At 40.3% G+C, this 26512-nt stretch overlaps 1 protein-coding gene across 1 annotated transcript in view; it reads left to right on the top strand.

The window, feature by feature from the left end:
• The window catches only part of LOC139534780 (sodium/hydrogen exchanger 9B2-like), a 65717-nt gene that overhangs the window by 19329 nt on the left and 19876 nt on the right, over nucleotides 1-26512 (top strand). The window contains exons 7-9 of the mRNA XM_071334227.1: nucleotides 25019-25125; nucleotides 25307-25456; nucleotides 25763-25871. Of these exons, the coding sequence (XP_071190328.1) occupies nucleotides 25019-25125; nucleotides 25307-25456; nucleotides 25763-25871 (366 nt within the window). The remainder of the gene's footprint in view (nucleotides 1-25018; nucleotides 25126-25306; nucleotides 25457-25762; nucleotides 25872-26512) is intronic.

The following is a 26512-nucleotide window of genomic DNA, read 5'->3' as shown; positions in this document are numbered from 1 at the left end:
GACTCTACATGTCTCAACATACTAAAGGGATGTTTCCTGTAGACTCTACATGTCTCAACATACTAAAGGGCTGTTTCCTGTAGACTCTACATTTCTCAACATACTAAAGGGATGTTTCCTGTAGACTCTACATGTCTCAACATACTAAAGGGCTGTTTCCTGTAGACTCTACATGTCTCAACATACTAAAGGGCTGTTTCCTGTAGAGTCTACATGTCTCAACATACTAAAGGGCTGTTTCCTATAGACTCTACATGTCTCAACATACCAGAGGGATGTTTCCTGTAGACTCTACATGTCTCAACATACTAAAGGGCTGTGTATGTTTCCTGTAGACTCTACATGTCTCAACATACTAAAGGGCTGTTTCCTGTAGACTCTACATGTCTCAACATACTAAAGGGCTGTTTCCTGTAGACTCTACATGTCTCAACATACTAAAGGGCTGTTTCCTGTAGACTCTACATGTCTCAACATACCACAGGGCTGTTTCCTGTAGACTCTACATGTCTCAACATACTAAAGGGCTGTGTATGTTTCCTGTAGACTCTACATGTCTCAACATACTAAAGGGCTGTTTCCTGTAGACTCTACATGTCTCAACATACTAAAGGGCTGTTTCCTGTAGACTCTTACTAAAGGGCTGTTTCCTGTAGCCTCGACATGTCTCAACATACTAAAGGGCTTTTTCCTGTAGACTCTACATGTCTCAACATACTAAAGGTCTGTTTCCTGTAGACTCTACATGTCTCAACATACTAAAGGGCTGTTTCCTGTAGACTCTACATGTCTCAACATACTAAAGGGATGTTTCCTGTAGACTCTACATGTCTCAACATACTAAAGGGCTGTTTCCTGTAGACTCTACATGTCTCAACATACTAAAGGTATGTTTCCTGTAGACTCTACATGTCTCAACATACTAAAGGGCTGTTTCCTGTAGACTCTACATGTCTCAACATACTAAAGGGCTGTTTCCTGTAGACTCTTACTAAATGGCTGTTTCCTGTAGCCTCGACATGTCTCAACATACTAAAGGGCTTTTTCCTGTAGACTCTACATGTCTCAACATACTAAAGGTCTGTTTCCTGTAGACTCTACATGTCTCAACATACTAAAGGGCTGTTTCCTGTAGACTCAACATGCCTCAACATGCTAAAGGTCTGTTTCCTGTAGACTCTACATGTCTCAACATACTAAAGGGATGTTTCCTGTAGACTCTACATGTCTCAACATACTAAAGGGCTGTTTCCTGTAGACTCTACATGTCTCAACATACTAAAGGTCTGTTTCCTGTAGACTCTACATGTCTCAACATACTAAAGGGATGTTTCCTGTAGACTCTACATGTCTCAACATACTAAAGGGCTGTTTCCTGTAGACTCTACATGTCTCAACATACTAAAGGTATGTTTCCTGTAGACTCTACATGTCTCAACATACTAAAGGGATGTTTCCTGTAGACTCTACATGTCTCAACATACTAAAGGGCTGTTTCCTGTAGACTCTACCTGTCTCAACATACTAAAGGTCTGTTTCCTGTAGACTCTACATGTCTCAACATACTAAAGGGATGTTTCCTGTAGACTCTACATGTCTCAACATACTAAAGGGCTGTTTCCTGTAGACTCTACATGTCTCAACATACTAAAGGTATGTTTCCTGTAGACTCTACATGTCTCAACATACTAAAGGTCTGTTTCCTGTAGACTCTACATGTCTCAACATACTAAAGGGCTGTTTCCTGTAGACTCTACATGTCTCAACATACTAAAGGTCTGTTTCCTGTAGACTCTACATGTCTCAACATACTAAAGGTCTGTTTCCTGTAGACTCTACATGTCTCAACATACTAAAGGGCTGTTTCCTGTAGACTCTAAATGTCTCAACATACTAAAGGTATGTTTCCTGTAGACTCTACATGGCTCAACATACTAAAGGGCTGTTTCCTGTAGACTCTACATGTCTCAACATACTAAAGGGATGTTTCCTGTAGACTCTACATGTCTCAACATACTAAAGGGCTGTTTCCTGTAGACTCTACATGTCTCAACATACTAAAGGGTTGTGTATGTTTCCTGTAGACTCTACATGTCTCAACATACTAAAGGGCTGTTTCCTGTTGACTCTACATGTCTCAACATATTAAAGGGCTGTTTCCTGTAGACTCTACATGTCTCAACATACTAAAGGGCTGTTTCCTTTAGACTATACATGTCTCAACATACTAAAGGTCTGTTTCCTGTAGACTCTACATGTCTCAACATACTAAAGGTCTGTTTCCTGTAGACTCTACATGTCTCAACATACTAAAGGGATGTTTCCTGTAGACTCTACATGTCTCAACATACTAAAGGTATGTTTCCTGTAGACTCTACATGTCTCAACATACTAAAGGTCTGTTTCCTGTAGACTCTACATGTCTCAACATACTAAAGGGATGTTTCCTGTAGACTCTACATGTCTCAACATACTAAAGGGATGTTTCCTGTAGACTCTACATGTCTCAACATACTAAAGGTATGTTTCCTGTAGACTCTACATGGCTCAACATACTAAAGGGCTGTTTCCTGTAGACTCTACATGTCTCAACATACTAAAGGGCTGTTTCCTGTAGACTCTACATGTCTCAACATACTAAAGGTATGTTTCCTGTAGACTCTACATGTCTCAACATACTAAAGGTATGTTTCCTGTAGACTCTACATGTCTCAACATACTAAAGGTCTGTTTCCTGTAGACTCTACATGTCTCAACATACTAAAGGGATGTTTCCTGTAGACTCTACATGTCTCAACATACTAAAGGGATGTTTCCTGTAGACTCTACATGTCTCAACATACTAAAGGGCTGTTTCCTATAGACTCTACATGTCTCAACATACCAGAGGGATGTTTCCTGTAGACTCTACATGTCTCAACATACTAAAGGGCTGTGTATGTTTCCTGTAGACTCTACATGTCTCAACATACTGAAGGGCTGTTTCCTGTAGACTCTACATGTCTCAACATACTAAAGGGCTGTTTCCTGTAGACTCTACATGTCTCAACATACTAAAGAGCTGTTTCCTGTAGACTCTACATGTCTCAACATACTAAAGGGATGGTTCCTGTAGACTCTACATGTCTCAACATACTAAAGGGCTGTTTCCTGTAGACTCTACATGTCTCAACATACTAAAGGGCTGTTTCCTGTAGACTCTACATGTCTCAACATACTAAAGAGCTGTTTCCTGTAGACTCTACATGTCTCAACATACTAAAGGGATGTTTCCTGTAGACTCTACATGTCTCAACATACTAAAGGTCTGTTTCCTGTAGACTCTACATGTCTCAACATACCAGAGGGATGTTTCCTGTAGACTCTACATGTCTCAACATACTAAAGGGCTGTTTCCTGTAGACTCTACATGTCTCAACATACTAAAGGGATGTTTCCTGTAGACTCTACATGTCTCAACATACTAAAGGGCTGTTTCCTGTAGACTCTACATGTCTCAACATACTAAAGAGCTGTTTCCTGTAGACTCTACATGTCTCAACATACTAAAGGGATGTTTCCTGTAGACTCTACATGTCTCAACATACTAAAGGTCTGTTTCTTGTAGACTCTACATGTCTCAACATACCAGAGGGATGTTTCCTGTAGACTCTACATGTCTCAACATACTAAAGGGCTGTTTCCTGTAGACTCTACATGTCTCAACATACTAAAGGGATGTTTCCTGTAGACTCTACATGTCTCAACATACTAAAGGGCTGTTTCCTGTAGACTCTACATGTCTCAACATACTAAAGAGCTGTTTCCTGTAGACTCAACATGTCTCAACATACTAAAGGTCTGTTTCCTGTAGACTCTACATGTCTCAACATACTAAAGGGCTGTTTCCTGTAGACTCTACATGTCTCAACATACGAAAGGGCTGTTTCCTGTAGACTCTACATGTCTCAACATACTAAAGGGATGTTTCCTGTAGACTCTACATGTCTCAACATACTAAAGGGATGTTTCCTGTAGACTCTACATGTCTCAACATACTAAAGGAATGGTTCCTGTAGACTCTACATGTCTCAACATACTAAAGGGCTGTTTCCTGTAGACTCTACATGTCTCAACATACTAAAGGGCTGTTTCCTGTAGACTCTACATGTCTCAACATACTAAAGAGCTGTTTCCTGTAGACTCAACATGTCTCAACATACTAAAGGTCTGTTTCCTGTAGACTCTACATGTCTCAACATACTAAAGGGCTGTTTCCTGTAGACTCTACATGTCTCAACATACGAAAGGGCTGTTTCCTGTAGACTCTACATGTCTCAACATACTAAAGGGCTGTTTCCTGTAGACTCTACATGTCTCAACATACTAAAGGGATGTTTCCTGTAGACTCTACATGTCTCAACATACTAAAGGGTTGTGTATGTTTCCTGTAGACTCTACATGTCTCAACATACGAAAGGGCTGTTTCCTGTAGACTCTACATGTCTCAACATACTAAAGGGATGTTTCCTGTAGACTCTACATGTCTCAACATACTAAAGAGCTGTTTCCTGTAGACTCTACATGTCTCAACATACTAAAGGGATGTTTCCTGTAGACTCTACATGTCTCAACATACTAAAGAGCTGTTTCCTGTAGACTCTACATGTCTCAACATACTAAAGGGCTGTTTCCTGTAGACTCTACATGTCTCAACATACTAAATGGCTGTTTCCTGTAGACTCTACATGTCTCAAAATACTAAAGGGCTGTTTCCTGTTGACTCTACATGTCTCAACATACTAAAGGGCTGTTTCCTGTAGACTCTACATGTCTCAACATACTAAAGGGCTGTTTCCTGTAGCCTCGACATGTCTCAACATACTAAAGAGCTGTTTCCTGTAGACTCTACATGTCTCAACATACTAAAGGGCTGTTTCCTGTAGACTCTACATGTCTCAACATACTAAAGGTCTGTTTCCTGTAGACTCTACATGTCTCAACATACTAAAGGGCTGTTTCCTGTAGACTCTACATGTCTCAACATACTAAAGGGCTGTTTCCTGTAGACTCTACATGTCTCAACATACTAAAGGGCTGTTTCCTGTAGACTCTACATGTCTCAACATACTAAAGAGCTGTTTCCTGTAGACTCAACATGTCTCAACATACTAAAGGTCTGTTTCCTGTAGACTCAACATGTCTCAACATACTAAAGGGCTGTTTCCTGTAGACTCTACATGTCTCAACATACTAAAGGGATGTTTCCTGTAGACTCTACATGTCTCAACATACTAAAGGGCTGTTTCCTGTAGACTCTACATGTCTCAACATACTAAAGGGATGTTTCCTGTAGACTCTACATGTCTCAACATACTAAAGGGCTGTTTCCTGTAGACTCTACATGTCTCAACATACTAAAGGGCTGTTTCCTGTAGACTCTACATGTCTCAACATACTAAAGGGCTGTTTCCTATAGACTCTACATGTCTCAACATACCAGAGGGATGTTTCCTGTAGACTCTACATGTCTCAACATACTAAAGGGCTGTGTATGTTTCCTGTAGACTCTACATGTCTCAACATACTAAAGGGCTGTTTCCTGTAGACTCTACATGTCTCAACATACTAAAGGGCTGTTTCCTGTAGACTCTACATGTCTCAACATACTAAAGGGCTGTTTCCTGTAGACTCTACATGTCTCAACATACCACAGGGCTGTTTCCTGTAGACTCTACATGTCTCAACATACTAAAGGGCTGTTTCCTGTAGACTCTACATGTCTCAACATACTAAAGGGCTGTGTATGTTTCCTGTAGACTCTACATGTCTCAACATACTAAAGGGCTGTTTCCTGTAGACTCTACATGTCTCAACATACTAAAGGGCTGTTTCCTGTAGACTCTTACTAAAGGGCTGTTTCCTGTAGCCTCGACATGTCTCAACATACTAAAGGGCTTTTTCCTGTAGACTCTACATGTCTCAACATACTAAAGGTCTGTTTCCTGTAGACTCTACATGTCTCAACATACTAAAGGGCTGTTTCCTGTAGACTCTACATGTCTCAACATACTAAAGGGATGTTTCCTGTAGACTCTACATGTCTCAACATACTAAAGGGCTGTTTCCTGTAGACTCTACATGTCTCAACATACTAAAGGTATGTTTCCTGTAGACTCTACATGTCTCAACATACTAAAGGTCTGTTTCCTGTAGACTCTACATGTCTCAACATACTAAAGGGCTGTTTCCTGTAGACTCTACATGTCTCAACATACTAAAGGTCTGTTTCCTGTAGACTCTACATGTCTCAACATACTAAAGGTCTGTTTCCTGTAGACTCTACATGTCTCAACATACTAAAGGGCTGTTTCCTGTAGACTCTACATGTCTCAACATACTAAAGGGATGTTTCCTGTAGACTCTACATGTCTCAACATACTAAAGGGCTGTTTCCTGTAGACTCTACATGTCTCAACATACTAAAGGGCTGTTTCCTGTAGACTCTACATGTCTCAACATACTAAAGGGATGGTTCCTGTAGACTCTACATGTCTCAACATACTAAAGGGCTGTTTCCTGTAGACTCTACATGTCTCAACATACTAAAGGGATGTTTCCTGTAGACTCTACATGTCTCAACATACTAAAGGGCTGTTTCCTGTAGACTCTACATGTCTCAACATACTAAAGGGCTGTTTCCTGTAGACTCTTACTAAATGGCTGTTTCCTGTAGCCTCGACATGTCTCAACATACTAAAGGGCTTTTTCCTGTAGACTCTACATGTCTCAACATACTAAAGGTCTGTTTCCTGTAGACTCTACATGTCTCAACATACTAAAGGGCTGTTTCCTGTAGACTCAACATGCCTCAACATGCTAAAGGTCTGTTTCCTGTAGACTCTACATGTCTCAACATACTAAAGGGATGTTTCCTGTAGACTCTACATGTCTCAACATACTAAAGGGCTGTTTCCTGTAGACTCTACATGTCTCAACATACTAAAGGTCTGTTTCCTGTAGACTCTACATGTCTCAACATACTAAAGGGATGTTTCCTGTAGACTCTACATGTCTCAACATACTAAAGGGCTGTTTCCTGTAGACTCTACATGTCTCAACATACTAAAGGTATGTTTCCTGTAGACTCTACATGTCTCAACATACTAAAGGGATGTTTCCTGTAGACTCTACATGTCTCAACATACTAAAGGGCTGTTTCCTGTAGACTCTACATGTCTCAACATACTAAAGGTCTGTTTCCTGTAGACTCTACATGTCTCAACATACTAAAGGGATGTTTCCTGTAGACTCTACATGTCTCAACATACTAAAGGGCTGTTTCCTGTAGACTCTACATGTCTCAACATACTAAAGGGATGTTTCCTGTAGACTCTACATGTCTCAACATACTAAAGGGCTGTTTCCTGTAGACTCTACATGTCTCAACATACTAAAGGGCTGTTTCCTGTAGACTCTACATGTCTCAACATACTAAAGGTCTGTTTCCTGTAGACTCTACATGTCTCAACATACTAAAGGTCTGTTTCCTGTAGACTCTACATGTCTCAACATACTAAAGGGCTGTTTCCTGTAGACTCTAAATGTCTCAACATACTAAAGGTATGTTTCCTGTAGACTCTACATGGCTCAACATACTAAAGGGCTGTTTCCTGTAGACTCTACATGTCTCAACATACTAAAGGGATGTTTCCTGTAGACTCTACATGTCTCAACATACTAAAGGGCTGTTTCCTGTAGACTCTACATGTCTCAACATACTAAAGGGTTGTGTATGTTTCCTGTAGACTCTACATGTCTCAACATACTAAAGGGCTGTTTCCTGTTGACTCAACATGTCTCAACATACTAAAGGGCTGTTTCCTGTAGACTCTACATGTCTCAACATACTAAAGGGCTGTTTCCTGTAGCCTCGACATGTCTCAACATACTAAAGAGCTGTTTCCTGTAGACTCTACATGGCTCAATATACTAAAGGGCTGTTTCTTGTAGACTCTACATGTCTCAACATACTAAAGGGCTGTTTCCTGTAGCCTCGACATGTCTCAACATACTAAAGGGCTGTTTCCTGTAGACTCTACATGTCTCAACATACTAAAGGTCTGTTTCCTGTAGACTCTACATGTCTCAACATACTAAAGGGCTGTTTCCTGTAGACTCTACATGTCTCAACATACTAAAGGGCTGTTTCCTGTAGACTCTACATGTCTCAACATACTAAAGAGCTGTTTCCTGTAGACTCAACATGTCTCAACATACTAAAGGTCTGTTTCCTGTAGACTCAACATGTCTCAACATACTAAAGGGCTGTTTCCTGTAGACTCTACATGTCTCAACATACTAAAGGGATGTTTCCTGTAGACTCTACATGTCTCAACATACTAAAGGGCTGTTTCCTGTAGACTCTACATGTCTCAACATACTAAAGAGCTGTTTCCTGTAGACTCAACATGTCTCAACATACTAAAGGTCTGTTTCCTGTAGACTCAACATGTCTCAACATACGAAAGGGCTGTTTCCTGTAGACTCTACATGTCTCAACATACTAAAGGGCTGTTTCCTGTAGACTCTACATGTCTCAACATACTAAAGGGATGTTTCCTGTAGACTCTACATGTCTCAACATACTAAAGGGCTGTTTCCTGTAGACTCTGAATGTCTCAACATACTAAAGGGCTGTTTCCTATAGACTCTACATGTCTCAACATACTAAAGGGCTGTTTCCTGTAGACTCTGAATGTCTCAACATACTAAAGGGCTGTTTCCTGTAGACTCTACATGTCTCAACATACTAAAGGGCTGTTTCCTGTAGACTCTACATGTCTCAACATACTAAAGGTCTGTTTCCTGTAGACTCTACATGTCTCAACATACTAAAGGTCTGTTTCCTGTAGACTCTACATGTCTCAACATACTAAAGGTCTGTTTCCTGTAGACTCTACATGTCTCAACATACTAAAGGGATGTTTCCTGTAGACTCTACATGTCTCAACATACTAAAGGGCTGTTTCCTGTAGACTCTACATGTCTCAACATACTAAAGGGCTGTTTCCTGTAGACTCTACATGTCTCAACATACTAAAGGGATGGTTCCTGTAGACTCTACATGTCTCAACATACTAAAGGGCTGTTTCCTGTAGACTCTACATGTCTCAACATACTAAAGGGATGTTTCCTGTAGACTCTACATGTCTCAACATACTAAAGGGCTGTTTCCTGTAGACTCTACATGTCTCAACATACTAAAGGGCTGTTTCCTGTAGACTCTTACTAAATGGCTGTTTCCTGTAGCCTCGACATGTCTCAACATACTAAAGGGCTTTTTCCTGTAGACTCTACATGTCTCAACATACTAAAGGTCTGTTTCCTGTAGACTCTACATGTCTCAACATACTAAAGGGCTGTTTCCTGTAGACTCAACATGCCTCAACATGCTAAAGGTCTGTTTCCTGTAGACTCTACATGTCTCAACATACTAAAGGGATGTTTCCTGTAGACTCTACATGTCTCAACATACTAAAGGGCTGTTTCCTGTAGACTCTACATGTCTCAACATACTAAAGGTCTGTTTCCTGTAGACTCTACATGTCTCAACATACTAAAGGGATGTTTCCTGTAGACTCTACATGTCTCAACATACTAAAGGGCTGTTTCCTGTAGACTCTACATGTCTCAACATACTAAAGGTATGTTTCCTGTAGACTCTACATGTCTCAACATACTAAAGGGATGTTTCCTGTAGACTCTACATGTCTCAACATACTAAAGGGCTGTTTCCTGTAGACTCTACATGTCTCAACATACTAAAGGTCTGTTTCCTGTAGACTCTACATGTCTCAACATACTAAAGGGATGTTTCCTGTAGACTCTACATGTCTCAACATACTAAAGGGCTGTTTCCTGTAGACTCTACATGTCTCAACATACTAAAGGGATGTTTCCTGTAGACTCTACATGTCTCAACATACTAAAGGGCTGTTTCCTGTAGACTCTACATGTCTCAACATACTAAAGGGCTGTTTCCTGTAGACTCTACATGTCTCAACATACTAAAGGTCTGTTTCCTGTAGACTCTACATGTCTCAACATACTAAAGGTCTGTTTCCTGTAGACTCTACATGTCTCAACATACTAAAGGGCTGTTTCCTGTAGACTCTAAATGTCTCAACATACTAAAGGTATGTTTCCTGTAGACTCTACATGGCTCAACATACTAAAGGGCTGTTTCCTGTAGACTCTACATGTCTCAACATACTAAAGGGATGTTTCCTGTAGACTCTACATGTCTCAACATACTAAAGGGCTGTTTCCTGTAGACTCTACATGTCTCAACATACTAAAGGGTTGTGTATGTTTCCTGTAGACTCTACATGTCTCAACATACTAAAGGGCTGTTTCCTGTTGACTCTACATGTCTCAACATACTAAAGGGCTGTTTCCTGTAGACTCTACATGTCTCAACATACTAAAGGGCTGTTTCCTGTAGCCTCGACATGTCTCAACATACTAAAGAGCTGTTTCCTGTAGACTCTACATGGCTCAATATACTAAAGGGCTGTTTCCTGTAGACTCTACATGTCTCAACATACTAAAGGGCTGTTTCCTGTAGCCTCGACATGTCTCAACATACTAAAGGGCTGTTTCCTGTAGACTCTACATGTCTCAACATACTAAAGGTCTGTTTCCTGTAGACTCTACATGTCTCAACATACTAAAGGGCTGTTTCCTGTAGACTCTACATGTCTCAACATACTAAAGGGCTGTTTCCTGTAGACTCTACATGTCTCAACATACTAAAGAGCTGTTTCCTGTAGACTCAACATGTCTCAACATACTAAAGGTCTGTTTCCTGTAGACTCAACATGTCTCAACATACTAAAGGGCTGTTTCCTGTAGACTCTACATGTCTCAACATACTAAAGGGATGTTTCCTGTAGACTCTACATGTCTCAACATACTAAAGGGCTGTTTCCTGTAGACTCTACATGTCTCAACATACTAAAGAGCTGTTTCCTGTAGACTCAACATGTCTCAACATACTAAAGGTCTGTTTCCTGTAGACTCAACATGTCTCAACATACGAAAGGGCTGTTTCCTGTAGACTCTACATGTCTCAACATACTAAAGGGCTGTTTCCTGTAGACTCTACATGTCTCAACATACTAAAGGGATGTTTCCTGTAGACTCTACATGTCTCAACATACTAAAGGGCTGTTTCCTGTAGACTCTGAATGTCTCAACATACTAAAGGGCTGTTTCCTATAGACTCTACATGTCTCAACATACTAAAGGGCTGTTTCCTGTAGACTCTGAATGTCTCAACATACTAAAGGGCTGTTTCCTGTAGACTCTGAATGTCTCAACATACTAAAGGGCTGTTTCCTATAGACTCTACATGTCTCAACATACCAGAGGGATGTTTCCTGTAGACTCTACATGTCTCAACATACTAAAGGGCTGTGTATGTTTCCTGTAGACTCTACATGTCTCAACATACTAAAGGGCTGTTTCCTGTAGACTCTACATGTCTCAACATACTAAAGGGCTGTTTCCTGTAGACTCTACATGTCTCAACATACTAAAGGGCTGTTTCCTGTAGACTCTACATGTCTCAACATACTAAAGGGCTGTTTCCTGTAGACTCTACATGTCTCAACATACTAAAGGGCTGTTTCCTGTAGACTCTACATGTCTCAACATACTAAAGGGCTGTGTATGTTTCCTGTAGACTCTACATGTCTCAACATACTAAAGGGCTGTTTCCTGTAGACTCTACATGTCTCAACATACTAAAGGGCTGTTTCCTGTAGACTCTACATCTCTCAACATACTAAAGGGCTGTTTCCTGTAGGCTCTTACTAAAGGGCTGTTTCCTGTAGCCTCGACATGTCTCAACATACTAAAGGGCTTTTTCCTGTAGACTCTACATGTCTCAACATACTAAATGGCTGTTTCCTGTAGACTCTACATGTCTCAACATACTAAAGGGCTGTTTCCTGTAGACTCTACATGTCTCAACATACTAAAGGGATGTTTCCTGTAGACTCTACATGTCTCAACATACTAAAGGGCTGTTTCCTGTAGACTCTACATGTCTCAACATACTAAAGGTATGTTTCCTGTAGACTCTACATGTCTCAACATACTAAAGGTCTGTTTCCTGTAGACTCTACATGTCTCAACATACTAAAGGGCTGTTTCCTGTAGACTCTACATGTCTCAACATACTAAAGGTCTGTTTCCTGTAGACTCTACATGTCTCAACATACTAAAGGTCTGTTTCCTGTAGACTCTACATGTCTCAACATACTAAAGGGCTGTTTCCTGTAGACTCTAAATGTCTCAACATACTAAAGGTATGTTTCCTGTAGACTCTACATGTCTCAACATACTAAAGGGCTGTTTCCTGTAGACTCTACATGTCTCAACATACTAAAGGTCTGTTTCCTGTAGACTCTACATGTCTCAACATACTAAAGGGTTGTGTATGTTTCCTGTAGACTCTACATGTCTCAACATACTAAAGAGCTGTTTCCTGTAGACTCTACATGTCTCAACATACTAAAGGGTTGTGTATGTTTCCTGTAGACTCTACATCTCTCAACATACTAAAGGGCTGTTTCCTGTAGACTCTACATGTCTCAACATACTAAAGCGCTGTTTCCTGTAGACTCTACATGTCTCAACATACTAAAGGGCTGTTTCCTGTAGACTCTACATGTCTCAACATACTAAAGGGCTGTTTCCTGTAGACTCTACATGCCTCAACATGCTAAAGGGCTGTTTCCTGTAGACTCTACATGTCTCAACATACTAAAGGGCTGTTTCCTGTAGACTCTACATGTCTCAACATACTAAAGGGATGTTTCCTGTAGACTCTACATGTCTCAACATACTAAAGGGCTGTTTCCTGTAGACTCTACATGCCTCAACATGCTAAAGGGCTGTTTCCTGTAGACTCTACATGTCTCAACATACTAAAGGGCTGTTTCCTGTAGACTCTACATGTCTCAACATACTAAAGGGATGTTTCCTGTAGACTCTACATGTCTCAACATACTAAAGGGATGTTTCCTGTAGACTCTACATGTCTCAACATACTAAAGGGTTGTGTATGTTTCCTGTAGACTCTACATGTCTCAACATACTAAAGGGCTGTTTCCTGTAGACTCTACATGTCTCAACATACTAAAGGTCTGTTTCCTGTAGACTCTACATGTCTCAACATACTAAAGGGCTGTTTCCTGTAGACTCTACATGTCTCAACATACTAAAGGGCTGTTTCCTGTAGACTCTACATGTCTCAACATACTAAAGGTCTGTTTCCTGTAGACTCTACATGTCTCAACATACTAAAGGGCTGTTTCCTGTAGACTCTACATGTCTCAACATACTAAAGGGCTGTTTCCTGTAGACTCAACATGTCTCAACATACTAAAGGGCTGTTTCCTGTAGACTCTACATGTCTCAACATACTAAAGGGATGTTTCCTGTAGACTCTACATGTCTCAACATACTAAAGGGCTGTTTCCTGTAGACTCTACATGTCTCAACATACTAAAGGGATGTTTCCTGTAGACTCTACATGTCTCAACATACTAAAGGGCTGTTTCCTATAGACTCTACATGTCTCAACATACCAGAGGGATGTTTCCTGTAGACTCTACATGTCTCAACATACCACAGGGCTGTTTCCTGTAGACTCTACATGTCTCAACATACTAAAGGGCTGTTTCCTGTAGACTCTACATGTCTCAACATACTAAAGGGCTGTGTATGTTTCCTGTAGACTCTACATGTCTCAACATACTAAAGGGCTGTTTCCTGTAGACTCTACATGTCTCAACATACTAAAGGGCTGTTTCCTGTAGACTCTACATGTCTCAACATACTAAAGGGCTGTTTCCTGTAGACTCTACATCTCTCAACATACTAAAGGGCTGTTTCCTGTAGACTCTTACTAAAGGGCTGTTTCCTGTAGCCTCGACATGTCTCAACATACTAAAGGGCTGTTTCCTGTAGACTCTACATGTCTCAACATACTAAAGGTCTGTTTCTTGTAGACTCTACATGTCTCAACATACTAAAGGGCTGTTTCCTGTAGACTCTACATGTCTCAACATACTAAAGGGATGTTTCCTGTAGACTCTACATGTCTCAACATACTAAAGGTCTGTTTCCTGTAGACTCTACATGTCTCAACATACTAAAGGGATGTTTCCTGTAGACTCTACATGTCTCAACATACTAAAGGGCTGTTTCCTGTAGACTCTACATGTCTCAAAATACTAAAGGGCTGTTTCCTGTAGACTCTACATGTCTCAACATACTAAAGGTCTGTTTCCTGTAGACTCTACATGTCTCAACATACTAAAGGGATGTTTCCTGTAGACTCTACATGTCTCAACATACTAAAGGTCTGTTTCCTGTAGACTCTACATGTCTCAACATACTAAAGGGATGTTTCCTGTAGACTCTACATGTCTCAACATACTAAAGGGCTGTTTCCTGTAGACTCTACATGTCTCAAAATACTAAAGGGCTGTTTCCTGTAGACTCTACATGTCTCAACATACTAAAGGTCTGTTTCCTTTAGACTCTACATGTCTCAACATACTAAAGGTCTGTTTCCTGTAGACTCTACATGTCTCAACATACTAAAGGGCTGTTTACTGTAGACTCTAAATGTCTCAACATACTAAAGGTATGTTTCCTGTAGACTCTACATGTCTCAACATACTAAAGGTCTGTTTCCTGTAGACTCTACATGTCTCAACATACTAAAGGGTTGTTTCCTGTAGACTCTACATGTCTCAACATACTAAAGGTCTGTTTCCTGTAGACTCTACATGTCTCAACATACTAAAGGGTTGTGTATGTTTCCTGTAGACTCTACATGTCTCAAAATACTAAAGGGCTGTTTCCTGTAGACTCTACATGTCTCAACATACTAAAGGTCTGTTTCCTTTAGACTCTACATGTCTCAACATACTAAAGGTCTGTTTCCTGTAGACTCTACATGTCTCAACATACTAAAGGGCTGTTTCCTGTAGACTCTACATGTCTCAACATACTAAAGGTCTGTTTCCTTTAGACTCTACATGTCTCAACATACTAAAGGTCTGTTTCCTGTAGACTCTACATGTCTCAACATACTAAAGGGCTGTTTCCTGTAGACTCTAAATGTCTCAACATACTAAAGGGCTGTTTCCTGTAGACTCTACATCTCTCAACATACTAAAGGGCTGTTTCCTGTAGACTCTACATGTCTCAACATACTAAAGCGCTGTTTCCTGTAGACTCTACATGTCTCAACATACTAAAGGGCTGTTTCCTGTAGACTCTACATGTCTCAACATACTAAAGGGCTGTTTCCTGTAGACTCTACATGTCTCAACATACTAAAGCGCTGTTTCCTGTAGACTCTACATGTCTCAACATACTAAAGGGCTGTTTCCTGTAGACTCTACATGTCTCAACATACTAAAGGGCTGTTTCCTGTAGACTCTACATGTCTCAACATACGAAAGGGCTGTTTCCTGTAGACTCTACATGTCTAAACATACTAAAGGTCTGTTTCCTGTAGACTCTACATGTCTCAACATACTAAAGGGTTGTGTATGTTTCCTGAAGACTCTACATGTCTCAACATACTAAAGAGCTGTTTCCTGTAGACTCTACATGTCTCAACATACTAAAGGGCTGTTTCCTGTAGACTCTACATGCCTCAACATGCTAAAGGGCTGTTTCCTGTAGACTCTACATGTCTCAACATACTAAAGGGCTGTTTCCTGTAGACTCTACATGTCTCAACATACTAAAGGGCTGTTTCCTGTAGACTCTACATGTCTCAACATACTAAAGGGATGTTTCCTGTAGACTCTACATGTCTCAAAATACTAAAGGGTTGTGTATGTTTCCTGTAGACTCTACATGTCTCAACATACTAAAGGGCTGTTTCCTGTAGACTCTACATGTCTCAACATACAAAAGGGATGTTTCCTGTTGACTCTACATGTCTCAACATACTAAAGGGCTGTTTCCTGTAGACTCTACATGTCTCAACATACAAAAGGGATGTTTCCTGTTGACTCTACATGTCTCAACATACTAAAGAGCTGTTTCCTGTAGACTCTACATGTCTCAACATACTAAAGGTATGTTTCCTGTAGACTCTACATGTCTCAACATACTAAAGGGCTGTTTCCTGTTGACTCTACATGTCTCAACATACTAAAGAGCTGTTTCCTGTAGACTCTACATGTCTCAACATACTAAAGGTATGTTTCCTGTTGACTCTACATGTCTCAACATACTAAAGAGCTGTTTCCTGTTGACTCTACATGTCTCAACATACTAAAGGGATGTTTCCTGTAGACTCTACATGTCTCAACATACTAAAGGGCTGTTTCCTGTAGACTCTACATGTCTCAACATACTAAAGGGCTGTTTCCTGTAGACTCTACATGTCTCAACATACTAAAGGGCTGTTTCCTGTAGACTCTACATGTCTCAACATACTAAAGGGTTGTATATGTTTCCTGTAGACTCTACATGTCTCAACATACTAAAGAGCTGTTTCCTGTAGACTCTACATGTCTCAACATACTAAAGGGCTGTTTCCTGTAGACTCTACATGTCTCAACATACTAAAGGGATGTTTCCTGTAGACTCTACATGTCTCAACATACTAAAGGGCTGTTTCCTGTAGACTCTACATGTCTCAACATACTAAAGGTATGTTTCCTGTAGACTCAACATGTCTCAACATAATAAAGGTCTGTTTCCTGTAGACTCAACATGTCTCAACATACTAAAGGGCTGTTTCCTGTAGACTCTACATGTCTCAACATACTAAAGGGATGTTTCCTGTAGACTCTACATGTCTCAACATACTAAAGGGCTGTTTCCTGTAGACTCTACATGTCTCAACATACTAAAGGGATGTTTCCTGTAGACTCTACATGTCTCAACATACTAAAGGGCTGTTTCCTGTAGACTGTACATGTCTCAACATACTAAAGGTATGTTTCCTGTAGACTCAACATGTCTCAACATAATAAAGGTCTGTTTCCTGTAGACTCAACATGTCTCAACATACTAAAGGGCTGTTTCCTGTAGACTCTACATGTCTCAACATACTAAAGGGATGTTTCCTGTAGACTCTACATGTCTCAACATACTAAAGGGCTGTTTCCTGTAGACTCTACATGTCTCAACATACTAAAGGGATGTTTCCTGTAGACTCTACATGTCTCAACATACTAAAGGGCTGTTTCCTATAGACTCTACATGTCTCAACATACCAGAGGGATGTTTCCTGTAGACTCTACATGTCTCAACATACTAAAGGGTTGTGTATGTTTCCTGTAGACTCTACATGTCTCAACATACCACAGGGCTGTTTCCTGTAGACTCTACATGTCTCAACATACTAAAGGGCTGTGTATGTTTCCTGTAGACTCTACATGTCTCAACATACTAAAGGTCTGTTTCCTGTAGACTCTACATGTCTCAACATACTAAAGGTATGTTTCCTGTAGACTCTACATGTCTCAACATACTAAAGAGCTGTTTCCTGTAGACTCTACATGTCTCAACATACTAAAGGTATGTTTCCTGTAGACTCTACATGTCTCAACATACTAAAGGGATGTTTCCTGTAGACTCTACATGTCTCAACATACTAAAGAGCTGTTTCCTGTAGACTCTACATGTCTCAACATACTAAAGGTATGTTTCCTGTAGACTCTACATGTCTCAACATACTAAAGGTATGTTTCCTGTAGACTCTACATGTCTCAATATACTAAAGGGCTGTTTCCTGTAGACTCTACATGTCTCAACATACTAAAGGGCTGTTTCCTGTAGACTCTACATCTCTCAACATACTAAAGGTATGTTTCCTGTAGACTCTACATGTCTCAACATACTAAATGGCTGTTTCCTGTACACTCTACATGTCTCAACATACTAAAGGGCTGTTTCCTGTAGACTCAACATGTCTCAACATACTAAAGGGTCATGTATGTTTCCTGTAGACTCTACATGTCTCAACATACTAAAGGGTTGTGTATGTTTCCTGTAGACTCTACATGTCTCAACATACTAAAGGGCTGTTTCCTGTAGACTCTACATGTCTCAACATACTAAAGGTCTGTTTCCTGTAGACTCTACATGTCTCAACATACTAAAGGGCTGTTTCCTGTAGACTCTACATGTCTCAACATACTAAATGGCTGTTTCCTGTACACTCTACATGTCTCAACATACTAAAGGGATGTTTCCTGTAGACTCTACATGTCTCAACATACTAAAGGGCTGTTTCCTGTAGACTCAACATGTCTCAACATACTAAAGGGCTGTTTCCTGTAGACTCTACATGTCTCAACATACTGAAGGGCTGTTTCCTGTAGACTCTACATGTCTCAACATACTAAAGGGCTGTTTCCTGTAGACTCTACATGTCTCAACATACTGAAGGGCTGTTTCCTGTAGACTCTACATGTCTCAACATACTAAAGGGCTGTTTCCTGTAGACTCTACATGTCTCAACATACTAAAGAGCTGTTTCCTGTAGACTCTACATGTCTCAACATACTGAAGGGCTGTTTCCTGTAGACTCTACATGTCTCAACATACTAAAGGGCTGTTTCCTGTAGACTCTACATGTCTCAACATACTAAAGGGATGTTTCCTGTAGACTCTACATGTCTCAACATACTAAAGGGATGTTTCCTGTAGACTCTACATGTCTCAACATACTAAAGGGCTGTTTCCTGTAGACTCTACATGTCTCAACATACTAAAGGGATGTTTCCTGTAGACTCTACATGTCTCAACATACTAAAGGGCTGTTTCCTGTAGACTCTACATGTCTCAACATACTAAAGGTATGTTTCCTGTAGACTCAACATGTCTCAACATAATAAAGGTCTGTTTCCTGTAGACTCAACATGTCTCAACATACTAAAGGGCTGTTTCCTGTAGACTCTACATGTCTCAACATACTAAAGGGATGTTTCCTGTAGACTCTACATGTCTCAACATACTAAAGGGCTGTTTCCTGTAGACTCTACATGTCTCAACATACTAAAGGGATGTTTCCTGTAGACTCTACATGTCTCAACATACTAAAGGGCTGTTTCCTATAGACTCTACATGTCTCAACATACCAGAGGGATGTTTCCTGTAGACTCTACATGTCTCAACATACTAAAGGGTTGTGTATGTTTCCTGTAGACTCTACATGTCTCAACATACCACAGGGCTGTTTCCTGTAGACTCTACATGTCTCAACATACTAAAGGGCTGTGTATGTTTCCTGTAGACTCTACATGTCTCAATATACTAAAGGGCTGTTTCCTGTAGACTCTACATGTCTCAACATACTAAAGGGCTGTTTCCTGTAGACTCTACATGTCTCAACATACTAAAGGGCTGTTTCCTGTAGACTCTACATCTCTCAACATACTAAAGGTATGTTTCCTGTAGACTCTACATGTCTCAACATACTAAATGGCTGTTTCCTGTACACTCTACATGTCTCAACATACTAAAGGGCTGTTTCCTGTAGACTCAACATGTCTCAACATACTAAAGGGTCATGTATGTTTCCTGTAGACTCTACATGTCTCAACATACTAAAGGGTTGTGTATGTTTCCTGTAGACTCTACATGTCTCAACATACTAAAGGGCTGTTTCCTGTAGACTCTACATGTCTCAACATACTAAAGGTATGTTTCCTGTAGACTCAACATGTCTCAACATAATAAAGGTCTGTTTCCTGTAGACTCAACATGTCTCAACATACTAAAGGGCTGTTTCCTGTAGACTCTACATGTCTCAACATACTAAAGGGATGTTTCCTGTAGACTCTACATGTCTCAACATACTAAAGGGCTGTTTCCTGTAGACTCTACATGTCTCAACATACTAAAGGGATGTTTCCTGTAGACTCTACATGTCTCAACATACTAAAGGGCTGTTTCCTATAGACTCTACATGTCTCAACATACCAGAGGGATGTTTCCTGTAGACTCTACATGTCTCAACATACTAAAGGGTTGTGTATGTTTCCTGTAGACTCTACATGTCTCAACATACCACAGGGCTGTTTCCTGTAGACTCTACATGTCTCAACATACTAAAGGGCTGTGTATGTTTCCTGTAGACTCTACATGTCTCAACATACTAAAGGTCTGTTTCCTGTAGACTCTACATGTCTCAACATACTAAAGGTATGTTTCCTGTAGACTCTACATGTCTCAACATACTAAAGAGCTGTTTCCTGTAGACTCTACATGTCTCAACATACTAAAGGTATGTTTCCTGTAGACTCTACATGTCTCAACATACTAAAGGGATGTTTCCTGTAGACTCTACATGTCTCAACATACTAAAGAGCTGTTTCCTGTAGACTCTACATGTCTCAACATACTAAAGGTATGTTTCCTGTAGACTCTACATGTCTCAACATACTAAAGGTATGTTTCCTGTAGACTCTACATGTCTCAATATACTAAAGGGCTGTTTCCTGTAGACTCTACATGTCTCAACATACTAAAGGGCTGTTTCCTGTAGACTCTACATCTCTCAACATACTAAAGGTATGTTTCCTGTAGACTCTACATGTCTCAACATACTAAATGGCTGTTTCCTGTACACTCTACATGTCTCAACATACTAAAGGGCTGTTTCCTGTAGACTCAACATGTCTCAACATACTAAAGGGTCATGTATGTTTCCTGTAGACTCTACATGTCTCAACATACTAAAGGGTTGTGTATGTTTCCTGTAGACTCTACATGTCTCAACATACTAAAGGGCTGTTTCCTGTAGACTCTACATGTCTCAACATACTAAAGGTCTGTTTCCTGTAGACTCTACATGTCTCAACATACTAAAGGGCTGTTTCCTGTAGACTCTACATGTCTCAACATACTAAATGGCTGTTTCCTGTACACTCTACATGTCTCAACATACTAAAGGGATGTTTCCTGTAGACTCTACATGTCTCAACATACTAAAGGGCTGTTTCCTGTAGACTCAACATGTCTCAACATACTAAAGGGCTGTTTCCTGTAGACTCTACATGTCTCAACATACTAAAGGGCTGTTTCCTGTAGACTCTACATGTCTCAACATACTAAAGGGATGTTTCCTGTAGACTCTACATGTCTCAACATACTAAAGGGCTGTTTCCTATAGACTCTACATGTCTCAACATACCAGAGGGATGTTTCCTGTAGACTCTACATGTCTCAACATACTAAAGGGTTGTGTATGTTTCCTGTAGACTCTACATGTCTCAACATACCACAGGGCTGTTTCCTGTAGACTCTACATGTCTCAACATACTAAAGGGCTGTGTATGTTTCCTGTAGACTCTACATGTCTCAACATACTAAAGGTCTGTTTCCTGTAGACTCTACATGTCTCAACATACTAAAGGTATGTTTCCTGTAGACTCTACATGTCTCAACATACTAAAGAGCTGTTTCCTGTAGACTCTACATGTCTCAACATACTAAAGGTATGTTTCCTGTAGACTCTACATGTCTCAACATACTAAAGGGATGTTTCCTGTAGACTCTACATGTCTCAACATACTAAAGAGCTGTTTCCTGTAGACTCTACATGTCTCAACATACTAAAGGTATGTTTCCTGTAGACTCTACATGTCTCAACATACTAAAGGTATGTTTCCTGTAGACTCTACATGTCTCAATATACTAAAGGGCTGTTTCCTGTAGACTCTACATGTCTCAACATACTAAAGGGCTGTTTCCTGTAGACTCTACATCTCTCAACATACTAAAGGTATGTTTCCTGTAGACTCTACATGTCTCAACATACTAAATGGCTGTTTCCTGTACACTCTACATGTCTCAACATACTAAAGGGCTGTTTCCTGTAGACTCAACATGTCTCAACATACTAAAGGGTCATGTATGTTTCCTGTAGACTCTACATGTCTCAACATACTAAAGGGTTGTGTATGTTTCCTGTAGACTCTACATGTCTCAACATACTAAAGGGCTGTTTCCTGTAGACTCTACATGTCTCAACATACTAAAGGTCTGTTTCCTGTAGACTCTACATGTCTCAACATACTAAAGGGCTGTTTCCTGTAGACTCTACATGTCTCAACATACTAAATGGCTGTTTCCTGTACACTCTACATGTCTCAACATACTAAAGGGATGTTTCCTGTAGACTCTACATGTCTCAACATACTAAAGGGCTGTTTCCTGTAGACTCAACATGTCTCAACATACTAAAGGGCTGTTTCCTGTAGACTCTACATGTCTCAACATACTGAAGGGCTGTTTCCTGTAGACTCTACATGTCTCAACATACTAAAGGGCTGTTTCCTGTAGACTCTACATGTCTCAACATACTGAAGGGCTGTTTCCTGTAGACTCTACATGTCTCAACATACTAAAGGGCTGTTTCCTGTAGACTCTACATGTCTCAACATACTAAAGAGCTGTTTCCTGTAGACTCTACATGTCTCAACATACTGAAGGGCTGTTTCCTGTAGACTCTACATGTCTCAACATACTAAAGGGCTGTTTCCTGTAGACTCTACATGTCTCAACATACTAAAGGGATGTTTCCTGTAGACTCTACATGTCTCAACATACTAAAGGGATGTTTCCTGTAGACTCTACATGTCTCAACATACTAAAGGGCTGTTTCCTGTAGACTCTACATGTCTCAACATACTAAAGGGATGTTTCCTGTAGACTCTACATGTCTCAACATACTAAAGGGCTGTTTCCTGTAGACTCTACATGTCTCAACATACTAAAGGTATGTTTCCTGTAGACTCAACATGTCTCAACATAATAAAGGTCTGTTTCCTGTAGACTCAACATGTCTCAACATACTAAAGGGCTGTTTCCTGTAGACTCTACATGTCTCAACATACTAAAGGGATGTTTCCTGTAGACTCTACATGTCTCAACATACTAAAGGGCTGTTTCCTGTAGACTCTACATGTCTCAACATACTAAAGGGATGTTTCCTGTAGACTCTACATGTCTCAACATACTAAAGGGCTGTTTCCTATAGACTCTACATGTCTCAACATACCAGAGGGATGTTTCCTGTAGACTCTACATGTCTCAACATACTAAAGGGTTGTGTATGTTTCCTGTAGACTCTACATGTCTCAACATACCACAGGGCTGTTTCCTGTAGACTCTACATGTCTCAACATACTAAAGGGCTGTGTATGTTTCCTGTAGACTCTACATGTCTCAATATACTAAAGGGCTGTTTCCTGTAGACTCTACATGTCTCAACATACTAAAGGGCTGTTTCCTGTAGACTCTACATGTCTCAACATACTAAAGGGCTGTTTCCTGTAGACTCTACATCTCTCAACATACTAAAGGTATGTTTCCTGTAGACTCTACATGTCTCAACATACTAAATGGCTGTTTCCTGTACACTCTACATGTCTCAACATACTAAAGGGCTGTTTCCTGTAGACTCAACATGTCTCAACATACTAAAGGGTCATGTATGTTTCCTGTAGACTCTACATGTCTCAACATACTAAAGGGTTGTGTATGTTTCCTGTAGACTCTACATGTCTCAACATACTAAAGGGCTGTTTCCTGTAGACTCTACATGTCTCAACATACTAAAGGTCTGTTTCCTGTAGACTCTACATGTCTCAACATACTAAAGGGCTGTTTCCTGTAGACTCTACATGTCTCAACATACTAAATGGCTGTTTCCTGTACACTCTACATGTCTCAACATACTAAAGGGATGTTTCCTGTAGACTCTACATGTCTCAACATACTAAAGGGCTGTTTCCTGTAGACTCAACATGTCTCAACATACTAAAGGGCTGTTTCCTGTAGACTCTACATGTCTCAACATACTGAAGGGCTGTTTCCTGTAGACTCTACATGTCTCAACATACTAAAGGGATGTTTCCTGTTGACTCTACATGTCTCAACATACTAAAGGGATGTTTCCTGTAGACTCTACATGTCTCAACATACTGAAGGGCTGTTTCCTGTAGACTCTACATGTCTCAACATACTAAAGGTCTGTTTCCTGTAGACTCTACATGTCTCAACATACTAAAGGGCTGTTTCCTGTAGACTCTACATGTCTCAACATACTAAAGGGATGTTTCCTGTAGACTCTACATGTCTCAACATACTAAAGGGCTGTTTCCTGTAGACTCTACATGTCTCAACATACTAAAGGGCTGTTTCCTGTAGACTCTACATGTCTCAACATACTAAAGGGCTGTTTCCTGTAGACTCTACATGTCTCAACATACTAAAGGGATGTTTCCTGTAGACTCTACATGTCTCAACATACTAAAGGGATGTTTCCTGTAGACTCTACATGTCTCAACATACTAAAGGGCTGTTTCCTATAGACTCTACATGTCTCAACATACCAGAGGGATGTTTCCTGTAGACTCTACATGTCTCAACATACTAAAGGGCTGTTTCCTGTAGACTCTACATGTCTCAACATACTAAAGGGCTGTTTCCTGTAGACTCTACATCTCTCAACATACTAAAGGGCTGTTTCCTGTAGACTCTTACTAAAGAGCTGTTTCCTGTAGACTCTACATCTCTCAACATACTAAAGGGCTGTTTCCTGTAGACTCTACATGTCTCAACATACTAAATGGCTGTTTCCTGTACACTCTACATGTCTCAACATACTAAAGGGCTGTTTCCTGTAGACTCCACATGTCTCAACATACTAAAGGGCTGTTTCCTGTAGACTCTACATGTCTCAACATACTAAAGGGCTGTTTCCTGTAGACTCTACATGTCTCAACATACTAAAGGGATGTTTCCTGTACACTCTACATGTCTCAACATACTAAAGGTCTGTTTCCTGTAGACTCTACATGTCTCAACATACTAAAGGTCTGTTTCCTGTAGACTCTACATGTCTCAACATACTAAAGGTCTGTTTCCTGTAGACTCTACATGTCTCAACATACTAAAGAGCTGTTTCCTGTAGACTCTACATGGCTCAACGTACTGAAAGGTGTGCTCGAGGTGGTAGGAGGATCAGCGGCTGGCCTGCTACTAGGACTCTTCATCTGTTTCTTCCCCAGTCCAGATCAGGTAAGGACCCACCTGTCTTCCTTCCCTGTAGGGTCCTGGTCCAAAGTAGTGCACTGTGTAGGGAATAGGGATGCCATTTGGAATACAAACTTTGGTGTATGTTTGTTTGTGGTTGTTGAAACGTGACTTTTCTGGTTTAGTCTCTTACTACGTCTCTATCTATCTCTCTCCCTCTCTTTAGGAGGAATTGGTATTGAGGAGAAGTGCCATGTTACTGGGTCTGTCTGTGTTTGCTGTGTTTGGGAGCCATGTAGCAGGGTTCTCTGGTGCTGGGGGACTCTGTACTCTGGTCATGGCCTTCATAGCTGCGCTGAGCTGGGGGGCAGAGAAGGTTTGTATGTTTATAAAGTATTTATTTTGTACTTTGTAATGTAGTTTTAATAACCTTGCTATGTGCTCTCTCCAGGCCCCAGTAGTTGTAGTGTTTATTATGTGTTTATAATGCGTTTATGAAGTGTTATAACATGTTTATAGTCCCTTTAGGTCCCAGTAGCTGTGGTGTTTATAAATTGTTTATAATATCTTCATGAAGTGTTATAACATGTTTATAATCTCTCCAGGCCCCCGTAGTTGTAGTGTTTATTATGTGTTTATAATGCGTTTATGAAGTGTTATAACATGTTTATAACCTTTCCAGGGCCCAGTAGCAGCAGTGGTAGGGAGGTTCTGGGACATCTTCCAGCCGCTGCTGTTTGGACTGGTAGGAGCACAAATCACAGTATCTACACTGGACCCCAACACAGTGGGTAAATACACACTACAACTATAATACTACTACTTCTACTACTGATACTAATATGGTACTACTGATAGGAGCACAAATCACAGTATCTACACTGGACCCCAACACAGTGGGTAAATACACACTACAACTATAATACTACTACTTCTACTACTGATACTAATATGGTACTACTGATAGGAGCACAAATCACAGTATCTACACTGGACCCCAACACAGTGGGTAAATACACACTACAACTATAATACTACTACTTCTACTACTGATACTAATATGGTACTACTGATAGGAGCACAAATCACAGTATCTACACTGGACCCCAACACAGTGGGTAAATACACACTACTACTATAATACTACTACTTCTACTACTGATACTAATATGGTACTACTGATAGGAGCACAAATCACAGTATCTACACTGGACCCCAACACAGTGGGTAAATACACACTACTACTATAATACTACTACTTCTACTACTGATACTAATACAGTACTACTGATAGGAGCAGAAATTACAGTATCTACACTGGACCCCAACACAGTGGGTAAATACACACTACTACTACTACTGATACTACTACAGTACTACTGACAGGAGCAGAAATTACAGTATCTACACTGGACCCCAACACAGTGGGTAA

Source organism: Salvelinus alpinus, chromosome 11, assembly GCF_045679555.1.
Source record: "Salvelinus alpinus chromosome 11, SLU_Salpinus.1, whole genome shotgun sequence".
Taxonomy (NCBI): Eukaryota; Metazoa; Chordata; class Actinopteri; order Salmoniformes; family Salmonidae; genus Salvelinus; species Salvelinus alpinus.
The sequence above is the reverse complement of the archived record's forward strand: the minus strand, read 5'-3'. Positions and strand labels throughout refer to the sequence as shown.